General features: G+C 41.5%; 1 protein-coding gene across 1 annotated transcript; it reads right to left on the bottom strand.

Moving 5' to 3' along the window:
• Window positions 1-146: 146 nt before the first annotated feature.
• Window positions 147-27,326, bottom strand: CPT2 (carnitine palmitoyltransferase 2). The gene is made up of 5 exons (XM_024739257.1): window positions 27,061-27,326; window positions 14,500-14,580; window positions 12,627-12,733; window positions 1,817-3,121; window positions 147-788 (listed from the first exon to the last, which is right to left on the bottom strand). The coding sequence occupies exons 1-5, from the start codon at window positions 27,210-27,212 to the stop codon at window positions 457-459; spliced, it is 1,977 nt and encodes a 658-aa protein (XP_024595025.1). The 5' UTR covers window positions 27,213-27,326; the 3' UTR covers window positions 147-456.

Genomic DNA, 27,326 nt, shown 5'->3' with positions numbered 1-27,326 from the left:
AGGAAAGATAAAAGAGCATTTCCTACCATCACCCGAAGAGCCAGGAGCCAATATGAACTTACTATCACCTGAACTTACTACTGGAAAGTTCTTTGTGGGGATTAGGCAACGAGGTTAAACAATTAAAAACAAAAAAACCCAAAACCTAAGAGGAACCACCTCTAAGCATGAATTGCATTTTATTTCTGCTTCAACAATAAATACACCTGAGTTATTTTCTAAGTCTTACCTCCTGATCAAATGTCCTTAAAATTGAAATCTCACATTATCTTTAGTTGTGATGTAGTTCCACTTGGAAATTACATGTTTAGCTTTAAAACCACGGTTTTAAAGCTCAAACCTTATAGCACTGGTGCTCAGGCACCTCACAATTAGTCACAGAACAGTGCCTACTGGTTACAGAGGCCCCAATTTTCATGTTGATGAAGGAATAGAGGCTTTTCATCCACCCAGAAGTTAAGATTTGATGGCTTTGCCTTCTAAGGCATCAAACATGCCTTCTAAGGCCTTCTCCACACACTGGAGAAATTCGTGGGCATTGCGGCCTTGGTAGGCAGAGACGTTGCAGCCTATCCAGTTGTCATGAACAGCATACGCAATGCCAAAACCATCAGGGACCACGGGGGCAAAGCCGCCAATGTTCACTGCTGGGCTGCTCAACGTGCTCGTGGACAGGATGTTGTGGTTTATCTGCCTATATGCAGGGTCCAGGTATAGCTCGGGCAGGTCAATCCCTTTGGCTGCTCCCAGGTACCGCAGAGCAAACAAGTGTCGATCAAAGCCCTGGCCTGTCAGAGACAAAATGGAAAACCAGAGTCTAAGAATCTCAGAACTGAAAGGGACCTCACTTGGTAAAACCTCCGACCCATGGTAGGAGCACCTTCACAGCATCCTTGAGAGTGGAAGAAGGGTTTGTTTATCTCTGCATGCACACCTCCGGCTTGCTAACCTCTGGCTCAGTTCATTCTAGAATATTCCTTTTTAAAAAGCTGTGAACAGCTGAGCTAAAAATCAGCCTAAAATGAACATGATTTTTAAAATTTTGAAATTGAATCAGTTTAGTCAAACAGTCAAGAAAAGTACGTGGAGAACACACTATGGACTCAAAAACTAAGGTAAAAGCCAAAGTCCAAATCAAGTGTAAAAGACAAGACTGAGTCAGTGGAACAAAATGGAAGGGGTATTTGACCAGGGTTCTAATCTCTGCTTTCCTGATAATTTGCTGTGTGACCCTGAGCCAGTGGTCTCAGTTTCATACTTATAAAATTGGAGAAGGATGAGACTACAATGTCTTGGAGGTCCCTTTCAGTTCCAGGACTTTGGCTACATGAAGGAACTGGACTGTGTGATCCTCCAGGTCCTTTCTAGGTCTCGAATTTTACTATGAAGAGGCAAAGAAAGATGACACTTAGGTTGGGAAGAGCTTCTGAGATGGCCTATTTACAGGCAACCAATACACTTCAACTGAAGTGAAGTAAGAGGGGCCGTGGGCTTAGAAATCCTACGTTGTCAAAAGTGAGTCTGATGACCAATAAATAATAGGAAGAGAGTATGTAACATGGCTGAAAGTGACCTTAAATGAGGACGATGTTGGATGCATTTCCCCATCCCTGCTTAAGAGGAGAGAATATTCTGAACCCTAATGGCTAGTCTGGCTGTTTGGACTGCTAAGGTAGAAAAAAATAATAATCAGTTGGCAGGTGGATTAAACCTAGTGAAGAGGTGGAAATCAGATGTGGGGTAGGATAGAGCTGAGGCTTACCCCAGTGCTGAGGGCAACAAGACCTAAGGGCATGCTCCCCAAACCCTGTCTCACCCATCGCTGCTTCTTTGGTCAGCTGGTTGTGGTACGTGGAGCACTTGGCTATCATCTGCTGAAGCTCTCCAGCGCTGTGCTTGGAGGGCTCCCTGACAAAGGCCTCAGAGCACCTCTTTGTGAAGATGGAGGCCGGGCGGATGGTCTCGGTGCGGCCGTGCTTGAATGCTGCAGTGCTACAGGACTCATAGGTGGCCACTGTCTGCCCGTACTGTTGCAGGAGGGCCATCTGGAAGGCCAGCTGAGCCACCGAGTCAGGGCTCAGCTTCTGCTTCTTCAGGAATTCTTTGCCTCCTCTCTGAAACTGGATGTAGTCAATGGTGAGGGTTTTCATGGTGGCATCAAATTTTTCCTTAGCAGCGCTAATGCCAGTCTTTAAAGCATCGTTCAGCTTGAAGTTGAGTTTTCGTACGGCGACAGAAGAGTCAGTGTTAGCTGGCTGGCTCCGTGGAGTGATGGCAGGGGCCTGAGTGCTGTCTTTAAACACTTCATTAAAAAACCTGAGCACTGCAACACCATCGCCCCAAGCATGCTCAAAGTGGATAGCAGCAGTGCCATCCTTGGCTATAATGAGGTTAAAGGATTTATCAAACCAGCGGTTTGTGCCGTCACCGTGCAGCATGTTGTGGGACAAGTGGACAAGGTCCTTAATGGGGAAGTCATCTAGGCAGAGACAGAATACAGCAGAGTCCACTTTCCTCAGGGTCTCCTCGTTGCCACCACTCACCAGCTTCTGTCTGAGCTCTGCCCAGATGTCCCGGTTCTCACTGGTCAGATATGACAGTGGAAACTCGGGGGCCAGGCTACTGTCTGAGAGAATGTACTTCAGATGAGCCTGGATTTCTGAGGCACTCACAATGTTCCCATCTTGATCCAGGACATCAAAGACATAGAAGTGTCCTTTTCTTAGGACCAGGAGGTGTCTGGCCTTGTCATCAGTGAAGAGTTCATCTCGACTGGGTTTGGGTAAACGAGTGGAATTGAAAAGCCGAAAATACTGGGACATATCCAGGGGATATGCATTGACCAAGTAGGCGCCATACCAGGACAGAGAGGAAGGCACAAAGCGTATGAGTCTCTTGAAGGTATCAGTGTCACTTTTGGCAGGGTTCAAGTGGAACACTTCTGGTTCCAAAAGGTCAGCCCGAAGTGTCTTCAGAAACCGGACGGCAGAGACAGTCATGTTGGTTGCCCGGGTGAGCTGGTCGTTGTACTCGGACTTTGGGTCAGGGTTGAATGACATAAATGGATTAAAGTTCAGGACAATTGGGTCTCGAGCAGTTAAGTACATATCAAACCAGGGACCTAAAAAATAAAAATTAAAAAAGAACGATAAAGAGTTAATGCAGTTCCTAAAGATAAAATTTGAGAAAGAAAAAAAAAATCAAGCATATTCAGAAGAAGTGACATTAACCTCCAGAGGATGGAATTTTCTGATTATTTTTTTCCTCTGCAATAATTCATAAATGGTAAATGGGATCATATAATATGTGGTCTTTTGCATCTGACTTCTATCACTTACAATAATGTTTTGACATTCATCCATGCTATAGCATATATCAGTCTTCATTTCTTTTTATTGCTAAATAATGTTCCAATAATGTACCACATTTTGTTTATCCATTCATTTGTAGATGGACATTTGGGTTGTTTCCACTTACTGGTTATTTTGAATAATGCTGGTATGTACAAATTTTCATGTGGACATATGTTCTCAGTTCTCTTGGGGGATATAGCTAGGAGTGGAATTGCTAGGTCATACGGTAAGTCTATGTTTAACCCCCCTTTTTTTGACTGAAATTGTTTGATTTTTTATTAATTTTTTCTTTTTTTATTGAAGTACACTTGATTTACAATGTTGTGTTAGTTTCAGGTGTACAGCAAAGTGATTCAGTTATACATATACATATACCTAGCCTTTTTCAGATTCTTTTCTATTATAGATTATTACAAGATACTGAATATAGTTCCCTGTGCTATACAGTAAGTCCTTGTTGTTTATCTATTTTAGATATATTAGTGTGTCTCTGTTAATTCCAAACTCCTAATTTATCCCTCCCCCATGCCAACCTTTCCCCCTTTGGCAACCATAAGTTTGTTTTCTATGTCTGTGAGTCTGTTTCAAACATGTTTTGGAAATAAGTTCATCTGTATCATATTTTAGATTCCACACATAAGTGATATATGATGGCTGTCTTTGTCTCACTTACTTCAGTTTATATGATAATCTCTAGGCCCATCCATGTTGCTGCAAATGGCATTATTTCATTTTTTAATGGCTGAGTAATATTCCATCGTATATATATACCACATCTTCTTTATCCATTCATCTGTCTATGGACATTTAGGTTGCTTCCACGTCTTGGCTACTGTAAATAGTGCAGCTATGAACATTGGGGAGCATGTCTCTTTTCGAATTAGAGTTTTCTCCAGATATATGCCCAGGAGTGGGATTGCTGGATCATATGGTAACTCTATTTTTAGTTTTTTAAGGAACCTCCATACTGTTCTCCATATTGCACCTATTTACATTCCCACCAACAGTCCCTTTTCTCCACACTATCTCCAGCATTTATTTGTAGACTTTTTGATGATGACTATTTTGACTGGTGTGAGGTAATACCTCATTGTAGTTTTGATTTGTATTTTTCTAATAATTAGCAATGTTGAGCATCTTTTCATGTGTCTGTTGGCCACCTGTATATCTTCTTTGGAGAAATGTCTATTTAGGTCTTCTGCCCCCTTTTTTTTTTTTAAGATATACAATTTATTTATTTATTTATAAATTTATTTTTGGCTGCGTTGGGTCTTCGCTGCTGCGCGCGGGCTTCCTCTAGTTGCACTGAGCAGGGCTACTCTTCGTTGCGGTGCGCGGGCTTCTCGTTGCGGTGGCTTCTCTTGTTGCAGAGCATGGGCTCTAAGCACGTGGGCTTCACTAGTTGTGGCACACGGGCCCAGCTGCTCCACAGCATGTAGGATCTTCCCAGACCAGGGATCGAACCCGTGTCCCCTGCATTGGCAGGCAGACTCTTAACCACTGTGCCACCAGGGAAGTCCCATTCTGACCATTTTTTGATTGGGTTGTTTGTTTTTTGATACTGAACTGTATGAGCTCTTTGTAAATTTTGGAGACTAATCCCTTGTTGGTCACATCATTTGCAAAAATTTTCTCCCATTCTGCAGGTTATCTTCTCATTCTGTTTATGGTTTCCTTTGCTGTGCAAAAGCTTTTAAGTTTAATTAGGTCCCAATCATTTATTTTTGCTTTTATTTCCATTACTCTAGGAGACAGATCTAAAAAAATATTGCTGTGGTTTATGTCAAAGAATGTTCTTCCTATGCTTTCCTCTAGGAATTTTATAGTATCTGGTCTTACATTTAGGTCTTTAATCCATTTTGAGCTTATTTTTGTATATGGTGTTAGAATGTTCTAATTTCATTCTTTTACATGTAGCTGTCCAGTTTTCCCAGCACCACTTATTGAAGAGGCTGTCTTTTCTCCATTGTATATTCTTGCCTACTCTGTTGTAGATTAATTGACTGTAGGTGTGTAGATTTATTTCTGGGCTCTCTATTCTGTTCCACTGATCCATATGTCTGTTTTTGTGCCAATACCATGCTGTTTACATTACTGTACCTTTGTAGTATTGCCTGAAGTCTGGGAAGATTATGCCTCTAGCTGTGCTCTTTTTCCTCAGGATTACTTTGGCAATTCTGGGTCTTTTGTGGTTCCATGTAAATTTTAGGATTATTTGTTCTAGTTCTGTGAAAAATGTCATGGGTAATCTGATACAGATCATGTTAAATCTGTAGATTGCTTTGGGTAGTATGGCCATTTTAACTATATTAATTCTTCTAATCCAAGAGCATGGTATTTCTTTTCATTTCTTTGAATCACCTTCAATTTCCTTTATCAATGTTTTTACAGTTCTCAGCATATAAGTCTTTCATCTCTTCGGTCAGGTTTATTCCTAGGTATTTCACTTTTTTTGGACACAATTTTAAAAGGGATTGTTTTTTTACTTTGTCTTCCTGATATTTCATTGTTAGTGTAAAGAAATGCAACTGATTTCTCTATGTTAATCTTGTATCCTTCTACCTTACTGAATTCGTTTATCAGTTCTAATAGTTTCTTCTGTCTGGAAGATCTGTCCATTGACGTCAGTGGGGTGTTAAAAGTCTCCTACTATTATTGTATTCCCATCAATTCTCCCTTTATGTCTGTTAGTATTTGTTTTATGTATTTAGGTGCTCCTATATTGACAGCATATAGGATAACGAATGTAATATCCTCTTCTTGTATTGATCCTTTTATCATTATACAGTGTCCTTCTTTATCTTTCTTTATGACCTTGTTTTAAAGTCTATTTTGTCTGATTTAAGTATTGCTATCCCTGCTTTCTTGTCATTTCCACTTGCATGAAATATTTTTTCCATCCACTTTCAATCCATATGTGTTCTTTGCCCTAAAGTGGGTCTACTGTAGGCAGCATATTGTAGGTTCTTGTCTTATTATTCAGTCTGCCACTCTACGTCTTTTGATCAGAGCCTTTTGTCCATTGACATTTAAAGTAATTATTGATAAGTATGTATTTATTGTCACTTTAAACCTTGTTTTTCAGTTGATTTTGTATATCTTCTTTGTTTCTTCTTTTTGTTTTTCCTTTTGTGGTTTGATGGTTTTCTTTTGTATTATGCTTGAGTACCTTTTTTCTTTTTGTTTTTTTTGTGAATCTTTTAAATATGATTTTGATTTGTGGTTACTCTGATTTTCAAGTATGTTAACCCATCACTAAATCTACTTGCTTTAGACTGGTAGTCATATAAGCTCAAACACATTCTAAAAGATCTACATTTTCTTACTCCCCTCCCCCACATTTTGTGATTTGATGTCTCATTTTACATCTTCATGTTTATTCTTTTGCTGAACACTGTAGTTATAATCACTTTCATACAATTAAAAAAAATTTTAAACCTATGTACTGACTTATTTCAGTGAGCTTTAATCCTTTTATATACTTACCTCTTCTACTGTTTTCTCTTTCCTATAGATTCTTGCTTCTTTTCCATTTAGAGAAGACCTTTCAATATTTAGTTTAAGATAGGTTTAGTATTCCTGTATTCCTTTAGTTTTTGCTTGTCTGAGAAATTCTTTCTCTCTCCTTCTATTCTAAATGATAACCTTGCTGAGTAGAGTATCCTAGGTTGCAGGTTTTTCCCTTTCAGGACTTTGAATATATCTTGCCACTCCCTTCCGGCCTGCAAAATTTCTGTAGAGAAATCAGCTGATAGCCTTATGGGGGTTCCCTTGTAACTGCCTATTTGTTTTTCTCTTGCTACTTTTAGAATTCTCTCTTTAACTTTTGGCATTTTAATTATGATACATCTTAGAGTAGGTCTGTTTGGGTTCATCTTGTTTGGGACCCTCTGTGCTTCCTGTGCCTGGAAATCTGTTTCCTTCTTTAGGTCTGGGAAGTTTTCAGCCATAATTTTTTCAAGTACATTTTCGATCCCCTTTTCTCTTTCTTCTGCTTCTAGGATTCCTATTATGTGCAGATTGGCATGCTTTAGGTTATCCCATAGATCTCGTATGTTGCTTTCACTTTTTTTTATTTGTCTTTGTCTGCTGTTCTGATTTGAGTGATTTCCACTATTCTATCTTCCAGATCACTTATTCATTCTTCTGCATTATTTAGTTTGCTATTTATTGCCTTTGGCTTTGTTTTCATCTTGGCAATTGAATGGTGTAATTTTGATTGGCTCCTCTTTGTAGTTTCTAGTTCCTTGTTACAATGATCTGAATTTCTAACAATAGCTTTTCTTAATTCCTTCAGCATTTTTATTACTTCCTTTTAGAACTTGTGGTCTGGTAGACTGGAGAGGTCATCTGTTTCATTGTTCTTTCAGGGGATTTCTCTTATTCTTTTAATTGGGAGTAATTCCTCTGCTTTTTCATTTTTCTTATATTTCTCTGACTGTGAATTTAGGAGAAAGTTATCTACTGTGGTCTTGAAGGGCTGTTTTTATGTGGGAGTGTCCCTGTGTAGCCTGCTTGAATCCAAAATTTCTCATGTGAGGGCTGTTTTGGGTATGCATGCTTGCCATCTCTTTCCTTAGGGTGGCCCTTGTACCCTTGATAGGGGGTGTGTTTGGTGTTGTGGTGACCAGAGCCCACACTGGATGTTGGGTGGGGCCTCCTCTTTGCTTTGTGGATGTCATAGCCCTGCAAAGGGGAAGGGTCTGCTCCCCCACTGTTGTAGTAGAAGTCCCCAGATCTGGTTCTAAGCTGTGGTGTGAAGTAGGCGGGACTGGAGCACTCCCTCTGGGAAAGGAGCTGCTGCATGTTTCTCCCCAGGAACTGTCTGCCAGGACGTGCGATTCTGTGATGCTGCCTGCCACCTGGTGTGAGCACCCACAAAGACCACTATTGCCTGGCACTGCCCTTGAGGGACACCTTTGCTTGGGGGCTCTGGTAACCTGAGGTCCCTTAAGCGTGCAGGCGCACTCACAAAGTGGTTGCTCCATAAACCCACTGGAGTCGTGTTCCCTGAGCCCGTCTACAATTGACCCAGATGGCCTTCAGGCATGCATGGTTCTGGTCCCAAATCCACCATAGTGAGAACTCACTGGGGCCACCTCCCTGCACCCACAGTGGGACTGCTGGTAATCAGCTCAGACAGCCCCCAGGCAGGCACGTGCAGTCCTGAACCCAAAATCTGCCAGAGCAGCAACCTGCCAAAGCTGCAACCCAGCACCTGCAGTGGAATCGCCAGCAATAAGCTCAGATTTCAGGCCCGCCTTCATGTGTGCCACCCACAAAGTTCACAGCATCTGTGGTGATTGGAGTCACACCCTGCTGTGAGCATGCTGACAATGAGGCTGCTATGGCAGGCCCACCCCCCTCCCCTTGTGTGTTGACAATGGGGCTCCTATGGCAGACCCATGCTCCATCCTGTGTGCACCCCCAGTTGCAGCCTGGGTCACACTCCAGGCTCTTTGGGATGTCTCCCCACAGCCAAACCATGTCCTCTCCCTGGGTCTGTCCTCTGAAACCTGAGTTTCACCACCCAGTCACTGCACACACCAGCAGGCATGCGTCTTGGGCTCAGAAATGTGGCAACATGGCCAGAACCATCTATGTTGGTGTATCTCTACCCCGCAGGGCAGCAAGCCAGCTCCCACACTCTCCTCTCCAGCCTCTGAAGCTCCCTATCTGTCCTGGTGGACCTCCCAGCCAGTGAAGGATGTTCTCAGGGTGAGGGAAGCTGTCCTCTTTCACCGCTCCCTCCCAGGAGCACAGGTCCTGTCCCACATCCTCTTCTCCCTTTTCCCTTCGTCCTACCCAGTTACATGAGGATCTTTCTTGCAGCTTTGGTTGTATGAGGTCTTCTGCAAGCTTTCAGTAGATGTTCTGTGAGAACTGGAACATGTAGATATATTTCTGATGTATTTGTGGGAGGAGGTCCTTCTACTCTGCCATCTTGGACTGAACTCTATGTTTAACCTTTTGAGGAACTGCCAGGGTGCCTTACAAAGTGGCTGAACCAGGGCTTCCCTGGTGGCACAGTGGTTAAGAATCCGCCTGCCAATGCAGGGGACACGGGTTCGAGCCCTGGGCCGGGAAGATCCCACATGCCGTGGAGCAACTAAGCCTGTGCGTCACAACTACTGAGCCTGTGCTCTAGAGCCCGCAAGCCACAACTACTGAAGCCCGCGTGCCTAGAGCCCGTGCTCCACAACAAGCGAAGCCACCGCAATGAGAAGCACGTGCACCACAATGAAGAGTAGCCCCCGCTCGCTGCAACTAGAAAAGGCCTGCACGCAGCAACAAAAACCCAACGCAGCCAAAAATAAATAAATAAATAAATTAAAAAAAAAAACAAAGTGGCTGAACCGTTACCACCAGCAGTATACAAGGGTTCCAATTTCTCCACATCCTCAGCAGCATTTGTTATTGTTACTATAAGTCTTATTTGATTGGAGCCATTCTGGTGGGTAACCATCATTGTGGTTTTGATTTACATTTCCCTAATGTTTATTAATTGCTTTTTCTTCCTCATTCCGTTTCCTTTTTTGACACTTACAGAAATAAAAAACAATAATACCTCACTGGCATTCATGCTGAAATAGAATAGCTGTTAATTCCCACCCCATCAGCTTAGGTTTCTCGTGCTTCATCTCCTTTCAGGGACAACATTCACACCTGACTGTCTCCCTAACATGGCAGAAAGTCTTCACCATCATTCTGTGTACTGTGTACATTACTGCACTCCCTCTTTTAGGAAATGCTTGAAAAGCAATTAGAAATAACTATCAGTGCGAGTGAACCACTCCAACTAGCCCTCTGTACTCCTGTGGATGTTTTGCTTGTAAAAATTCCAGAGGCAGCAACTTATCAGAAAATGTGTTTTCAAGGGAAGTTCCTGGTGGGATTAGGAACTTCCTAATCAAATATAGCCTATCTTTGATTCAAAGAAATAGTTTTTACATATAAAGTATTGGGAAAGGATTAATGGACATGAATTTATCTATTATTCGTTTGTTGGTCCCTTCATTCCTTGCGAATCAGTGCTGTGCCAGGCCCTGGCCCAGGGGATATAGAGAGGAATAGGGCATGGACTTTAATTCAGAAGAACTCTGATGAAGGAGACAAATAGAATTAAAACATAATGCAATGCATTAAAACGGGGGCAAGACGTATTTGACAAAAGAAGACATGAATTTATACCTCTGATCTGTTCAGTAAAAGAATTTTAAAGAGACAGAAACCAATAAGGCAAAGAGAATGAGAGAAGAGAAAAGAGCAAATATTAGAAATTGGAAAGCTCTCTAGCCAATTCAAGGAAGCCACCCCTAACCTGGCAGCAGAGAAAGCCAAGAAACAGTATGATTTACACAGCAGAACCCCCAGAGGGCTCAGGAAGTAGCAGCCTAGATATATCTGGTTGAAGAGCTGTTCAATTAAACCCCCACCCCACACCCCAGATTCCCTCCCCACTCCAATAGGAGACTTAAGTTTTATTCACTGGAGAAAGTAAAATTGGGGGACATAAGTTACATATGAGAGCTCAAGCCTTCTTCCCTTATCCCACTCCTACGACAGCAGCAAACAGGAAAATACCTTTTGGCAGTTTACCAGAAAAGCCTTCCCTGGGAGTCTAACGCAAAGACACCACCATTAGGGGCACCCCGAGGAAATGGCTTAGCTGATCACATTACAGTGAAGCTGTGACTGACAAGCACGCCCTCACCTACAGAGCTTCCCACAACTTTTAAATATCTCATTCAGATCTAAGACAACAGAGAAGGATTATGAAACATCTGAAGAAAGAAAAGAGGGTAAAACAAACCAGCAAAAAGCAAATTCGAGACAGACTAGGAAGGAAGATGAGAATTAAAAAAAAAAATCCCAGGTAAATTATTAAGCACATAGAAAGCAGAACAAAAGAAAGTAGAATTATTAACTTCAGAGAAAACAAAGTTCATATGGGAAAGGAAAAACAATTCCAATGTGCTACACAATTCAGCTGACAATAGTGCTTACATGATTATAACAGTGTAAACACTAGGTACTGAGCAAACGAAAATTACAAATAACTATACTGTGACAATGAGGGGATGGAAATGTGGTGAGAGGATATAAGAGACTGCTAAATCCTAATCTTTTACAGTGAGACATCAATAGATAATGCCTAAAACTACAAAAGATGCATTAATATGAGTCAGTAATTTAGAGAATGGGGGAAAATGAGAAGTGAGAAATTAGGGCAAGGTCAGGAAATTTCTGTTTCTCCTAACAAGCCTGAGAAAACTATTTGATTCTTTAAACTATATGCATGTATAACCTTATTAAAAATATGAACTGAGTTAAAAGAAGTGCTGTGGAACAGAGGTGGAAGCAACCAACTCTGAATGGGAAGAAGGGCTGAAAGGTTTCATAGAAAAATCATCCTACCCGATCTTTTTTTTTTCTTTTTCTTAATTGAGATGTAATTGACATATAACATTATATTAGTTCCAAGTGTACAACATAATGATTTGATATTTGTATATACTGCAAAATGCTCAGCACAATAAGTCTAGCTGACATCCATCACCATACATACTTAGAAAATTTATTTTCTTATGAGAAGCTTTAAAATCTATATTCACAGCAACTTTCAAATATACAATACAGTATTATTAACTATAGTCACCAGGTTATATATTACATCCCCAGGACTTACTTATTTTATAACTGGAAGTTTGTAACTTTTGATCCCCATCTTCCATTTTGCCTAGCCCCTGTCCTGAACCTCTCGTAACCACCCTAACTGGGTCTTAAAGGAAGAATTTGCCAGGTAAAAAATGGTGGGGCGAACAACATGGATAAAGGCACAGAAGAATGAAAGACTAACGGGTTGAGGGAAGGAGTTGTTCAGTTTTGCTGAAGCATGGGTGTGTCAGGGAGGATGGTAAGAGATGAGGCTGGATCGGGCAGTTGGGCCAGACCGTGAAGGACCTAGAATGATACACACCGGACATAGGACTAAATCCTGCATCCTTTACAGACAGAACCAATGATTAGGTTCTGTCTTGATCCCACCTACAGGGCAGGCAAGCTACTGCTCTTGAGCATGGACTCCAGGCAGCACCTCAGTGGAGGGGAACTCACTCAACCTTAATGTTCACCTCAGGAAGAGAGGATGAGATAACACTTCAGTGCTGGTCTCACCAAAAATATCTGTGAGATTAAAACAGGAGAGAAGATGACTTGCTTTCTATTACAGAGGGCCCTGGAAATATCAAGCCCACAGCCCTGCCTACCCACCTGAAATGTAGCTCGTATGTTTATTCTGCTTGTCCTGAGCGACCAGCTGCTTGTGCAGTTCTTTTCCAATCCCATTTTCAAAACTCTTACACAATTGTTCCGTTTTCCTGAAATGTTCAAAAAAAGATAGAGTCAAACCATGGCAGGGAATAGATGATTTTTATTTATTTATTATTATTATTTTTTAACATCTTTATTGGAGTATAATTACTTTACAATGGTGTGTTAGTTTCTGCTTTTATAACAAAGTGAATCAGCTATACATATACATATATCCCCATATCTCCTCCCTCTTGCGTCTCCCTCCCACCCTCCCTATCCTACCCCTCTAGGTGGTCACAGAGCACTGAGCTGATCTCCCTGTGCTATGCGGCTGGGGAATAGATGATTTTTAGATTCATGGCCAAGAACTCATCACAGAACTTTGGGTCCCCAATAGCATATCCCTAGAACCAGGGACTGAGATCAGAAAGTACCTCTGGTCAGAAGAACAGGAATCAATCTAAACAGATCAATCTAGGATATCTTAAAATGATTGATTAGGAAGATGAATCCACATCTCATAAAATAATGTGTAATCTAGGAGGCATGGAGAAAATGATATAAGCTTTGGAGCCAAGAAGAGCTAAGTTTGAATTCTAGCTCTGTTACTTTCAAACTGTATAACCGTGGACAAGTTACTTGATCTCTCTCAGTCTCAGTTTCTCTATATGTAAAATAGAGATAATATACCACCTTACATGATTTTTTAAATATTTATAAGAGCTAAGGATTTAGGATAGTTTGAAACATAATACGTAGTAACAGGTAGCTATTACATCATTACCATGTCAATAGAAGCTTCAAGTGACTAATGTAGAATATTTAAAAGCAGAGGACTACATTATGAATGGTTCATCTTTTTTTCCCTGCACTGTCCATTGAAGGACTCCGTGATTCTAATGAGAAGGCCAGTTATTTGCACGACAAATTCCCATTGTGGAAAAAGAGTACTATACCAGGATACAAGAGCTTGATGGAATCCGCTTTTTAACAATATCCAATATTATTTTCCAATTCCATACTGAATTAGTTTCCTAGGACTGCCATAACAAAGTACCACAGACTGGATGGCGGCTTAAGACAACAGAAACTTATTCTCTCACAGTTCTGGAGGCTAGAAGTACAGAATCAAGGTGCTGACAAGACCATATTCTCTCTGAAGACTCCAGTGGAGAATCCGTTCCAGGACTTCCTCTTAGCTTCTGGTGTTACCAGGTATCCTTGGCATTCCTTGGCTTGTTAATCCACTCTAATCTGCCTCTGTCCTCACATGGCTGTCTCTGTGTCTCTCCTCTTCTTATAAGTATACCAATCATATTGGTTTAAGGACTCAGCTCTCTCCAGTATGACCTCATCTTAATTAATTACATCTGCAACTACCCTATTTCCAAATAAGGTCACATAATGAGGTTCTCAAAAGGGAATGAATTTGGAGGGCACACTATCCAACCCAGTACATATGCTCACCAAGCAAACTTCTGGTCTGCCCCATGCTCTCCTTAATGAACCTCCCTACCAAGAGCACATGCCCCCTGTAAATGACTGGTACCAGCTAGCCAACCAGGTAACACCCACCAAGATAGCACAAATTTGGCATTCTGGCTTATAAACCATTGCCTGTTGAGTCTAGTTAAAGAGACTCTCACCTCAGGGCCTGGTCAGCCCTTCATGAGTGAAAATCTATTTCCTCAACTTGCAAACGTAAAGACCAGGTCCTAGGTGCCTGGTGACCCAATCAAATCACAGACACTCCCTGAAACTTGGTTCACCGGCACTTGCCAGCCTCCCCTGAGCCACCCATCCATGGCCATTCAGGGTTCTCAGCTTTTACCTGAACTGGCCATCATCCAAGAGAGGCTTCTGTGCACTGAGGTATCTCCTAATGGTGTCTTCAAGTTTGGGAATAGGCAGCCTGGGAAGAAAGTAAGGTCAAGTGTAAGGGTGACAATCTGTGGAAGAGGTTAACTAGCTTCCCAACCCAAACTAACCAATAATTACTGGATAAGTAACTTCTTTCCAAAAAAAACAAACAACAAAAGGAAGCCACTTACAAAGGAGAATAGATGAATTTAAGTATAATTGGTAGCTCTTTTTTTTTTAAGTAAAATAATAACTTTTTAATGTATTAATGATGAATTTCATAAGCTGAATTAGTAAACATACTAACAGATTCAAAATGGGGAAGCAGAGTCTGCCCCAAAATTCCTGTTTCCTGTCACAGTTATAATACCTGTGTTAACCCTGTACTGGCACTGATTTTATTTCTACCCTTAGTTTGAACGACTGTCTTTTTCTCTCCCAAGATTAAAAAAACCTTCAATTTTTAAATTTTCTAGTGTATTTTATGACAGAGAATCATACAAAAGGGAAACACAGGTCTGTCCAATGGGCCAGCCAACCATGGGATCGACCATCAAGCCATGCCCAGCTCACCAGGAGTCCTGTGAGGAAGAACCAAATCTTCCTCCGTGCTTACTTACTCATCATTCTCTACCGGTGGATTCCCAATGACAGCTATGGCGATGAAGTTACAGGTCCACAGTGAAATGAAAACACCAGGGGTATGTCGTGAGGCATACTTTTTTTTTCATGTTAATAATTTTATTGAAAGATATATCCCCTAGTACCAAAACTTAATCCAAGTTTGTTAGGTTACCTTTGCCAACTCAAAATTAACACTGATACATTCAAAATATCTAAATATAGCAGCCATTTAGGAAAACTGAAAAGTTATCCATAAAACACAGTTTAAGACCTTACTAATAAGATACACTGTAGTTCTTCAGTTTATTTTTCAATGCATGTTTATCCAAAATACTATGTCAAAAAATAAATCTGAATTTACAGCCATCATGGACTTAGGCTGCACTGAGTAACCATTCACAACACTGTAACACTGTAGGTCCTCTACATGGACTTATGCAGAAAATCCCTAACACTAGCTCAGCTATCTCGTAAGTACAAAGTTACCTACTTACCTTTCTCAAGACTTTGTTTTGATACAGTAGGGACATTAAGGAAAATTTACCTTCGTTTTAAACAATTCTAAATTAGAGGCAATGGCAGTTTTATAAAAGCAGTCCTTATTCAAAAGATTCTGGAGTGTTAACTCTAGCTTGAACTTACTTTAGTGGGGTAAAGTAAGTTTTCAGAGTGATGATTTATTTTGGAGTTATTAGCACAACAAACTGAATTTTCTCAATGGAACTAAATTAAGGCAGTATAGATTCTACAAAAAAATTATTATCATGGATACAAAGTCACCTGTTTTCTATAAAAATTATCAAAGATCACTTAATGAATATGCTAAACTTACCAAGTCTATATTTTTGCCTTCTATAAAATACCCTCATTGTAAATGTCAAATAAAAACATAGTCCATATCACTGGATTATCTGATACTTGCAGAAGATGGCCATAGTTGTGAAGTTACTGGTTCACAAGGAAATAAAACAAACATGGACAATACAGTGAGCTTTTCACAAAGCTAAATTTGCTTACATGAAAAGTCTATTCTTAATTCTGAGATTGTCCCACCCTCCCCCCCTTTTTGGGTGAGAGTCATTAAAGGTCTTTTTTTTTAAAGAAATAATGTTGATAACAGTATTTTCCCCTATAATTTTACTGATCTGTGAAATCTAAAAGTATAAGAACTACTGACGGTGAAAAGACAAGGACATTTAGAATCGGACCTAGGCTTAAGTCCCAGCTCTGTCACTTAATCTCTCTGATATGGTTATAGGTGGCAAATTACTTCATGTCCCTCAGACTCCATTTCCTGCCTCACAGGAAGTTGGAGAGAAGAACTGCCTCACAGAGAGATCTGAAATCCTGTCAAGTTCCAGCCCCACCCAGCACAAGTCTATCACCAGCACAGCTGGTATATGGAGAGGTTAGGTTCACAGCCTGTGGACTCTCACAGATAACTCAGAGTTTGCATCCAGGATTCTGTCACTTACTATCTAGGTGATCTTGGGCAAACTTCTTACCTCTCCAGCCCTTCTTCCTCCATGTGTTAAATATTAGCTCACTGGGCCATTATGAGGATTAAATGAAATAAATATATAAAGAACTTAACAAGGTACCTGACATATAGTAGGCACTAAACATACAGCACATATGGAATGTGTATTTGTAGAACCCAGATACCTATTGATATCTATAGACAGCTCCTTCCATCTCCTTTTCATTTCCCTCCTAGCTTCCTGCTTCCCTCCTCTTTTGACACCTCCCACCTTAGGCACAAACCCTGTCCCCAGCCATTCCCTTCGACCCACTCAGCAACATCCAGTTTAACAACATAGCTATTATTCTTCACAAGCCACCTCCACTCTATCTTGCAGAACCCCCATTCCGTTCTGAATAAACTACCCTATATTCTATAACTTCTTCTCTAGAACTTCTTCTACCTCCTCACCTTTCTCAAAATCTGACTATTCTGTAAATACCACTTGCCTTCAGATTTCTCCTCAAAGAAAGCCACTCCCCAACTTCTAGGAAGGACCAACACCCTCCTAACCTCCACAACCCGCCATCAACATCAAACACGTTTCTTTCCCCTCAAATCTAATCGTACCACCTTCTCCCCATCCTCATCTGTTATCCACTCCAAGGAATGCTGGGTTAGTAAACCAGCTCTCTGGTGAGCAGGGGGTGAAGCCCTGATTTGTAGCATTTACCAATTTCTGTAAATCTCCCACCATGGCCAAGTTCAAGCTACCAACATGATGTCACCGAATGTGGAGCTGGGAAGAAATGCAGAGTTGGCTCGCATGATTATGGTGATGTATAGAGAGGGGAGCTCACCACTCATTAAGATTCTTCCTCTGAATCTCCTTTTCTCACCTCCACTGGCACATGGGCTGGCATAGAATAGGTACTCAATGTGTGTTAAATGAATTAGTTGATTACCTTCCTTTACCCCCCTATGCACCCCAGGACCCTATATTCTTCTCTATCATTTTTAGTGGCATTTATGTATTTATGTCTCTCTTCCCCATCAGACTGCAGACCATGAGATCCTTTAAGGATGCAGAAGATGGAGTTAGAGATTCTCTTCTCCCATCCTGTTGGTTTTGACATCTTCTTCTGATTCTCTTTTCCTCCATTATGTCCTCTTGCCCTAAAAGTGCCAGTTTTCTCAAGACTGGCTCCTCTGCCCTCTTCTGACTGGATACTCCATCGGTGATCCCCCCTGCTCTGACAGAATCAACTCTGACACTTATACAGGCTCTTCCAAGCAGGCAACAAGGAAGAAAACTGAAGGTATGCAAGGGAGCATAATCCTGTCAACTGTGGATTCGTTCTTTGTTTAGCGACAGTGTGCTATGCTGGAAAAGCCTAAGCTTTGAGGCCAACCAACCCGAGTCCCAGTTTTAAACAAGTCACTTTTCAGAAAGTAGACTGGTGGTTACCAAGGGTGTTGGGGGATGGGGAATGACTGCAATGACGGGGAGAGGCGATGAATTAGATGGTGGTGATAGCTGCACAACGCTGTGGTCCTAGAACCCTCCCCCATGGAACTGTACACTTTAAAAGTAGGAATGTTACCAGTGCACAGGCACTAGACCCAGGACCCCCAGGGCCCTGCCGCCAGAGACCACAGGACCCAGATGCACCCACCAGTGAGCAGGCAAGCCCTCAAATCCCTGACCTGCCCACCAGTAAGCCTGCTCTAGCCTCAGGACCGGCCTACCCACTAGCTGGTGGACACCAGCCCCAGGGCAACAACAGCCCCTCAGCTGGAGGACCCAGCTCAACTCCAGCAGGCCAGCAGCACCTGCCCTGGGACTGGTTGGGCCCTGGTCTCACCCACCAGCAGGCCAATACAAACTTCGGGATACCCTTGACCCCGCAGCCAGCTGTGTCAGGAGCCAGCCCCATCCACCAGCAGTCCAGCACCAGATCTGGAACCTCTGGGCCCCCTGGGCCCTGCAGCCAGACCCCAGGAATTGAATCTGCCCACCAGTGAGCCAGCACTAGCCCTGGGACCCCCAGAGCTCTGCAGCCAACCACCCTGTGACCCGGCCCAGCCAACTGGCAGCCAGCAGCCTCTGCATACGGCAGGGCCTGGCAACCAACCAGACCAGGGGACAACCAAGCCTATCAGACTGCCCATGGTAGTCAGCCTACCACAGGAGAAGGACCTACGCAGTCCACCTTAGGGGCACCCCTAGAGCATGTAGCTCTGGTGACAAAAGAGGAGTGCAATACTGGGACACATAGGACATCTCTTACAAAAGGCCACTTCTCCAAGATTAGGAAACATGACCAACCTACCAGATACACAGAGATAAAAACAGCAAGTTAGGCAAAATGAAGTGACAAAGGAACATGTTCCAAATGAAGGAACAAACTAAAACCCCAGAAGAAGAATTAAGTGAAGTGGAGACAGGCAGTCTACCTGATAAAGAGTTCAGGGTAATGACTGTAGAGACGATCATAGAACTCAGGAGAAGAACGGATGCACAGAGCAAGAAGTTAGACGTTTTTAACAAAGACTTAGAAAATATAAAGAACAATCAAACAGAGGTGAAGAATACACTAACTGAAATGAAAAATACACTAGAAGGAATCAACGGGAGACTAAATGATACAGAGGAACAGATCACATGAGCTAGAAGACAGGGTAGTGGAAATCACTCATGCTGAACAAAAAAAAGAAAACAGAATGAAAAGAAATGAGGATGGTTTAAGGGACCTCTGGGACATCAACTGTGCTAATATTCACATTATAGGGATTCCAGAAGGAGAAGAGAGAGAGAAAGGGGCAGAGAACATATTTGAAAACACAATAGCTGAAAACATCCCTAACATGTGAAAGAAAACAGACATCCAAGTCCAGGAAGCACAAAGGGTCCCATACAGGATGAACCCAAAGAGGAACACATCAAGGCACATTGTAATTAAATGGTAAAAATTAAGCATAAAGAGAAAATATTAAAAGCAGCAAGGGAAAAGCAATAAGTTACTTACAAGGGAACTCCCATGAGGTTATCAGCTGACTTTTCAGCAGACTCTGCAGGCCAGAAAGGAGTGGCATGATATATTTAAAGTGATAAAAAAGAAAAACCTACAACCGAGAATACTCTACCCAGCAAGGCTCTCATTCAGATTTGATGGAGAGATCAAAAGTTTTTCAAACAAGCAAAACCTAAAAGAGTTCAGCACCACCAAACCAGCTTTGCAAGAAATGTTAAAGGGACTTCTCTAAGCAAAAAAGAAAAGGTCATGACTAGAAACATGAAGATTAGAAAAGGAAAAAGCTCACCAGTAAAGGCAAATGTACAAAAAAGTTAGATCAATCACATACAAAGCTAGTAGGAAGGTTAAAAGAAAAAACTGGTAAAATCATCTATAGCCACAATAAGCAGTTAAGGGATACAAAACAATTAGATCTAAAATATGATGTCAAAAACCGTCATCATGATATGGAAGGACAGTACAAATGCAGGGTTGTTAAAATGCATTTGAAATTAAGAAACCAGCAACTAAAAACAATCATGTATATACACAGATGGCTATATTTAAATCTCACGGTAACCACAAACCAAAAATCTATAATTGATAACACGCAGAAAAAAGAGAAAGGAACCCAAAGGTAAGACTAAAGATTGTCACCAAATCACAAGAGAAGAGAACAAAGGACTAATAAAGGAACAAAAGAGAACTACAAAAACAGTCTCAAAACAATGAACAAAATGGTAATAAGAATATACATATCGGGACTTCCCTAGTGGCTCAGTGGTTAAGAATCCGCCTGCCAATGCAGGGGACACGGGTTTGAGCCCTGGTCCGGGAAGATCCCACATGCCATGGAGCAACTAAGCCCGTGCGCCACAACTACTGAGCCTGCATGCCACAACTACTGAAGCCCGTGCACCTAGAGGCCGTGCTCCACAACAAGAGAAGCCACTGCAATGAGAAGCCCGCGAACCGCAATGAAGAGTAGCCATCACTTGACACAACTAGAGAAAGCCCATGCACAGCAATGAAGGCCCAACACAGCCAAAAATAAATAAATCAATAAATTTATATTTAAAAAAAGAATATACATATCAATAATTACTTTCAGTGTAAATGGACTAAATGCTCCATTCAAAGACACAGAGTAGCTGAATGGATACAAAAACAAGACCCATATATAAGCTGCCTACAAGAGATTCATTTCAGATCTAAAGACACACACTGATTTGAGGGGATGGAAAAAGATATCCTATACTAATGGAAATCAAAAGAAAGCCGGGGTAGCAATACTTATATTAGACAAAATAGACTTTAAGACAAAGATGGTTACAAGAGACAAAGGACACTACATAATGATCAAAGGATCAATCCAAGAAGAAGGTATAATAATTTTAAATATATATGCACCCAACATAGGAGCACCTAAATACATAAAGCAAATATTAACAGACGTAAATGGAGAAATTGACAGTAACACAGTAATAGTAGGGGAGTTTAACACCCCACTTACATCAATGTACAGATCATCAAGACAAAAAATCAATAAGGAAACACTGGCCTTAAATTACACGTTAGACCAGAGAACCTAATAGATACATAAAAAACATTCTATCCCAAACAGTAGAATACACTGTTCCAAGTGCACATGGAACATTCTTCAGGACAGGTCACAAAACAAGCTAGGCCATAAAACAAGCCTCAGAAAATTTAAGAAAACTGAAATCATATCAAGCATCTTTTCCAGCCACAATGCTGTGAGACTAGAAATCAACTACAAGAAATAAACTGCAAAAAACACAAACATGTGGAGCCTAAACAATACACTACTAAACAACGAATGGATCACTGAAGAAATCAAAAAGGAAACAAAAAATACCTGGAGACAAAAGGAAAAAAACCCACAATGACTCAAACTTCATGGGATGCAGCAAAAGCAGTTCTAAGAGGGAAGTTTATAATGCTCTAAGCTTACCTAAGGAAACAAGAAAAATCTCAAATAACCAATGTAAACTTACACCTAAAGGAGCTAGTGAAAGAACAAAACACTAAGTTAGTAAAAGGAAAGAAATCATAAGGAACAGAGCAGAAGTAAATGAAATAGACTAAAAAAAAATAGAAAAGATCAATGAAAATAAGAGCTGGTTCTTTGAAAAGATAAACAAAATTGATAAACTTTAAGCCAGACTCATCAAATAAAAAAGAGAGAGGGCCCAAACTAATAAAATCAGAAATGAAAAAGGAAAAGTTACAACTGATGCCACAGAAATACAAAGGACCATAAGAGATTACTATGAACAACTATATTCCAATAAAATGGACAACCCAGAAGGAATGGACAAATTCCTAGGAATGTACAATCTCCCAAGACTGAACCAGGAAGAAATAGAAAATATGAATAGACCAATTAACAGTAATGAAATTTAATCAGTAATTTAAAAACTCCCAACAAACAAAAGTCCTGGACCAGGTGGCTTCACAGGTGAATTCTACCAAACACGTAGAGAACAGTTAACACCCATCCATCTCAAACTATTCCAAAAAAAACTGCAGAGGATGTAATGCTTCCAAACTTATTATAAGAGGCCAGCAACATCGTGATACAAAAAACAAAGATACCACACCAAAAAGAAAATTACAGGCCAATATCACCAATGAACATAGATGCAAAGATCCTCAATAAAATATTAGCAAACCAAATCCAACAATACAATAAAAAGATCATGCAGCCTGATCAAGTGGCATTTATCACAGGGACGCAAGGATGGTTCAATATCCACAAATCAATGGCTCATCACAATAGCCAATTGAAGAATAAAAGCCTTACGATCACCTCAATAAATGCAGAAAAAGCTTTTGACAAAATTCAACATCTATTTATGACAATACTCTCCACAAAGTAAGTACAGAGGGAACACACATCAGCATAATAAAGGTCACATATGATAACTCCAGAGCTAACACATACTCAATGATGAAAAGCTGATAGCATTTCCTCTAAGATTAGGGACCAGACAAGGAATTCCACTCTTGCCCCTTTAATCAACATGCTGTTAGAAGCTGTAGCCACAACAATCAGACAAGAAAAAGAAATAAAAGGAATCCAAATTGAAAAGGAAGAAGCAAAACTGTCAGAGTTTGCAGATGACATGATACTATGTCATAGAAAATCCTAAAGACACTATTAAAAAACTACTAGAGCTCATCAATGAATTCAGTAAAGTTGCAGAACACAAAGTTGATATACAGAAATCTGTTGCATTCTACATGCTAACAATGAACTATCAGGAGGAGAAACTAAGGAAACAAGCCCATTCACAAACGCATCAAAATGAATACCTAGTAATAAATCTAACTAAAGAGGTAAAAGACCTATAAGACACTGAAGAAAGAAATCGAAGATGACACAAACAGATGGAAAGATATACCTTGTTAATGGACTGGAAGAATTAATATCATTAAAATGACCATACTACCCAAAGCAATCTACAGATTCAATGCAATCCCTATCAAAATACCAATGTCATTTTTCACAGAACTAGAACAAATAATTTTAAAATTTGTATGGAAACACAAAAGACCCCCAAATAGCCAAAACAATCTTGAGAAAGAAGAAGAGAGCTGGAGATATCACATTCTCTGACTTCAGACCATACTACAAAGCTAGCATAATCAAAACACTATGGTACTGGCACAAAAACACAGATAAATGGAACATAAGAGAGAGCCCAGAAATAAAACCACACACTTATGGTCAATTAATCTATGACAAAGGAGGCAAGAATATGCAATAGAGAAAAAACAGTCTCTTCCTTAAGTGGTGCAGAGAAAATGGAACAGCTATGTGTAAAAGAGTGAAATTAGAATATTTTATCAAACCATACACAAAAATAAACTCAAAATGGATTAAAGGGCTTCCCTGGTGGCGCAGTGGTTGAGAGTCTGCCTGCCGAAGCAGGGGACACGGGCTCGTGCCCCAGTCCGGGAAGATCCCACATGCCGCGGAGCAGCTGGGACCATGAGCCATGGCCACTGAGCCTGCGCGTCTGGAGCCTGTGCTCTGCAATGGGAGAGGCCACACAGTGAGAGGCCCACATACCGCAAAAAAATAAATAAATAAATAAATAAAAATTTTAAAAAATGGATTAAAGAGCTAAATGTAAGACTGGAAACCACAAAACTCCTAAAAGAAAACATTGTCAGAACACTCTTTGACATGAATCACAGTAATATTTTTTTTGATCCGTTTCCTAAAGGCAAAGGAAACAAAAGCAAAAACAAAACAAAACAAAAACAAATGGGAACTAATCAAATTTAAAAGATTTTGCACAGCAAAGGAAACCATCCAAAAAAAAAAAAAGACAACCTACGGAATAGGAGAAAATATTTGCAAATGATATGACTAATAAGAGGCTAATGTCCAAAATATATAAACAGCTCATACAATTCAACATCAAAAAAACAACCTGACTTAAAAAAATGGGCAGAGGGACTTCCCTGGAAGTTCAGTAGTTAAGACTCTGTGCTTTGGGACTTCCCTGGTGGTGCAGTGGTTAAGAATCCACCTGCCAATTCAGGGGACACGGGTTAGAGCCCTGGTCCAGGAAGATCCCACAAGCTGCAGAGCAACTAAGCCCATGCAACACAACTACTGAGCCTGAGCTCTAGAGCCCGCGAGCCACAACTACTGAAGCTCGTATGCCTAGAACCTGTGCTCCGCAACAAGAGAAGCCACTGTAATGAGAAGCCCGCGCACCACAACCAAGAGTAGCCCCCCACTCGCCACAACTAGAGAAAGCCCGCGTGCAGCAACGAAGACCCAACACAGCCAAAAATAAATAAATTAATTAATTTTTAAAAAAATCAAATCTGACTCCTATCTCATGACTGTAACCACCATGAGATGCTGCTTGCCACTTATCCATTATATCATAACTGTTTACCTGTTAAATCTCCCCCACTATACAGTAAGCTCCTCAACATGACTGACTGGTCTCCAAATCCCTATTAATAAATGGTTATCAAATTAATAATGTGAATGTGTAGGTCAGGTTGTTCCACCCTTTCTCTACTTCAGACTTGCATTTTTATATTCTGAAATTAACTGCTCAGTGTGTATAAATAGAACCCTAAAAAAAAACCTAACTGAACTGTACACCTAAAAATAGTTAAAATGGTAAATTTTATGTTTTGTATATTTGACTACACTGAAAAAGAGCAAAGAAAAAAACGTAACACCTAAAAACCAAGCAAATGATAGTGCAAAGGTTCCTAGAGGAAAGCAAGTCCAAAGCCACTTGATTAAAAGGCAGTGATATAATAGGAAAAGAAAGAGGCAAGGAGGAAGGGAGATCCATTTGGACCACTTAATACTAAGGGACTAGTCCTTCCCATGCCAACTAATAAGGACAGTTCCCTATTTTGGCATCTTATCTCACTCTAGCCTCACAACAGCCCTATGAATTGTGCTTTCTGTTCCTACCTTACAGGTAAGAACTAGGGCTCAAAGAGGTTGACTGAATTGCCTGAAGCTATACAGAAAGAGTATCAGATCCGGAATCTGAAACTTAAGTTCTACCAGACTTCAAAGCCAGGGCTTTTCACCAAGTGTGACATCAAAACGAGTGTGAAAGACAATTCATTTTACCTCTCCAGAATCTCAGATAAAAGGAATCTCATCTTATCTAACTTCCAACTTACAGGTGAGGTGGTGGAGGCCTGGGGAGGGAGTCATCATTTAAAGTTATACACGGGTGATGAGCGCTACTGTTTGTAGCTCCAAGATATCTGTGCTGTGGATTAGAGGAAATGATCTTGATATTCTTTGATATTAATATTCTTCCCAGCTTTCCAATTCTAAAATGGAGAAAACCCCTCTGACCTTACACCTGGGTGGGGCCCGGGACTGTCTGAAAGTTAAAGGCCATCTGTTGCTGGGCTTGGCAAGTGAAGACAGGCTCTGTCATTCCTCACCTTTCCCCCACATACTGGCTCAGCTCATAGTCAAGAGGTCAAGGTTTTATCTCACAGGCACAGAGACTTTCTCTTCCCCATCCTCCTGCCAAATTTAAACAGTGGGATTGGGGCTAGATAATCTCATTTTAACTTGTTTTAGATGTTTGCACACTGTAATTTGACAAGAATCCCTCAGCTGATACTCCTGAGGGGATGGGGGTGGGCAGTCATGACAATGGGTTAAGGGGTTCCCAGCTGTAGAGAAAAATAGCAACCTAGTAGTTGGGGTTGATGCCTGTGACAATCTTTGTTCTGTTCATGGGGTAGGGTCTCCAGCCCCTGGACTGGGAGGGAGACCCCTAATGGCAGCTTGGGGGAGAAAGGAAGTAAAAAGGCTCTTTGAAACAAATTTGGAACTTGGCACCAGGAACTAACTGGTGAGTAGGTAGAGAAGTTAAAGTTTGGTTTTAGGGGGTGAAGGAATTTAGGGACATTTCTAATATTGGAGGAGACCTGGCAGCTTAGAGTAAGGCTGGGAGTTCAAAGACTGGGCAAACTGGAAGCTGAATTAAAGAAAATACTGGATGAGGGAAGGAGAAGGAAGATGTATGGGAGCTGTGTTTCACAGGGGAAGTAGATTCTGGGAGAAGTGTTTTAGAAGGGGGCGGGGGCGTAGCTATGGTGAGGAGGCACAGAATTTGGGTGGGCTCTGTATCTAATGTGAATAAGAAGATTTGGGGAGGGGTACTGAGGGTGCCGCCTAGAATTCTGTGAGGGTGGGCTGAAGTTGCAGGGAGTAATGTGGGTTAGGGAGGAGGGTGGGAGGAGTGTTGAGGAAGGTTTGGTAGGGGTGAAAGGTTTCCAGGTGAAAATTGGACTTAGAATGCTGAGGACTTGGAGGGTAAGATGAATACTTGAATCTGCTTGGGGGAGGATAGCGTGCTAAAATACAAGAGGACTGGAGGCATGGGGAGTGGGGCTGAGGGTTATGAGTAACAGGCGTGAAAAAGGTGGCGTGCTGGGAGAAATTGAGGGAGAGTACCTATTATGTATCAGGAATTGACCGATCCATATTCTGTGCAGGAATGCGGGGAGACAACCTAGTTGGAGGGCTAAGGGTAGTGTTAGCGATATGCAGGTTGGACGTTTTTCAGGGAGAAATGTGAGGGACAATTAGATATTTGATTGGAAGTCGGTTTTTTGTAGGAGTTCGAGAAGAGTTCAGGAGAGAAAATCTGAGACAACAATGGCTGGGGGGAGCGAGGGATTCTGGAAGAGAATTCGGGCATTCTGAAGTTCCAGTACCATGAGATCCTGAAAGTCACAGGATTTTCAGATTGGAGGATGCGGCAGCGTCCCAGGTAAAACTTTAGAGGTGGAAGAGGGTTCAGCAGAATAGGCGTGAGTGATTGGAGAGAGGCTGGGGCCGAACCCCAGCTCGCGTGGACGGCGGGGACCGGGAGGCCGGGCTCACCTGGGCAGACTGTCCTGGTAGTGCATAGTGGGCACGATGCTCAGCTGCAGGTACTGGCCCGGGTCGAAGCCTGTGCTTAGGAGCCGACTGAGGGCTCCCGGGCCAAAGGCAAGGCCCCGGGGCCAGGCGCGCAGCAGCAGGCCGGCCACCATCGTCCCGGAAGGCGGCAGCAGCGAGAACGCGGAGAATGCGGAGCTCTGGTTACAGAGACTAGGACGCCGCCCTCAGTGCCCCAGGACGCTGCGTCAGAGATTCGCGTTCAGTTT

The sequence above is a fragment of the Neophocaena asiaeorientalis genome, unplaced genomic scaffold (genome assembly GCF_003031525.2).
Source record: "Neophocaena asiaeorientalis asiaeorientalis breed wild unplaced genomic scaffold, Neophocaena_asiaeorientalis_V1.1 scaffold138, whole genome shotgun sequence".
Taxonomy (NCBI): domain Eukaryota; kingdom Metazoa; phylum Chordata; class Mammalia; order Artiodactyla; family Phocoenidae; genus Neophocaena; species Neophocaena asiaeorientalis.
This window is presented reverse-complemented; position numbering and strand designations above follow the sequence as displayed.

What these genes read in the sequence shown, in the direction of transcription:
- CPT2 (XM_024739257.1), bottom strand. Translation starts at nt 27,212, where the DNA reads ATGGTGGCCGGCCTGCTGCTGCGCGCCTGGCCCCGGGGCCTTGCCTTT. An exon ending in ACATACGAGCTACATTTCAG is followed by an intron (nt 3,122 to 12,626) that starts GTGGGTAGGCAG and finishes TTTATTTTTTAG; the next exon opens with GTCCCTGGTTTGATATGTAC. An exon ending in GACCAAAGAAGCAGCGATGG is followed by an intron (nt 789 to 1,816) that starts GTGAGACAGGGT and finishes TGTCTCTGACAG; the next exon opens with GCCAGGGCTTTGATCGACAC.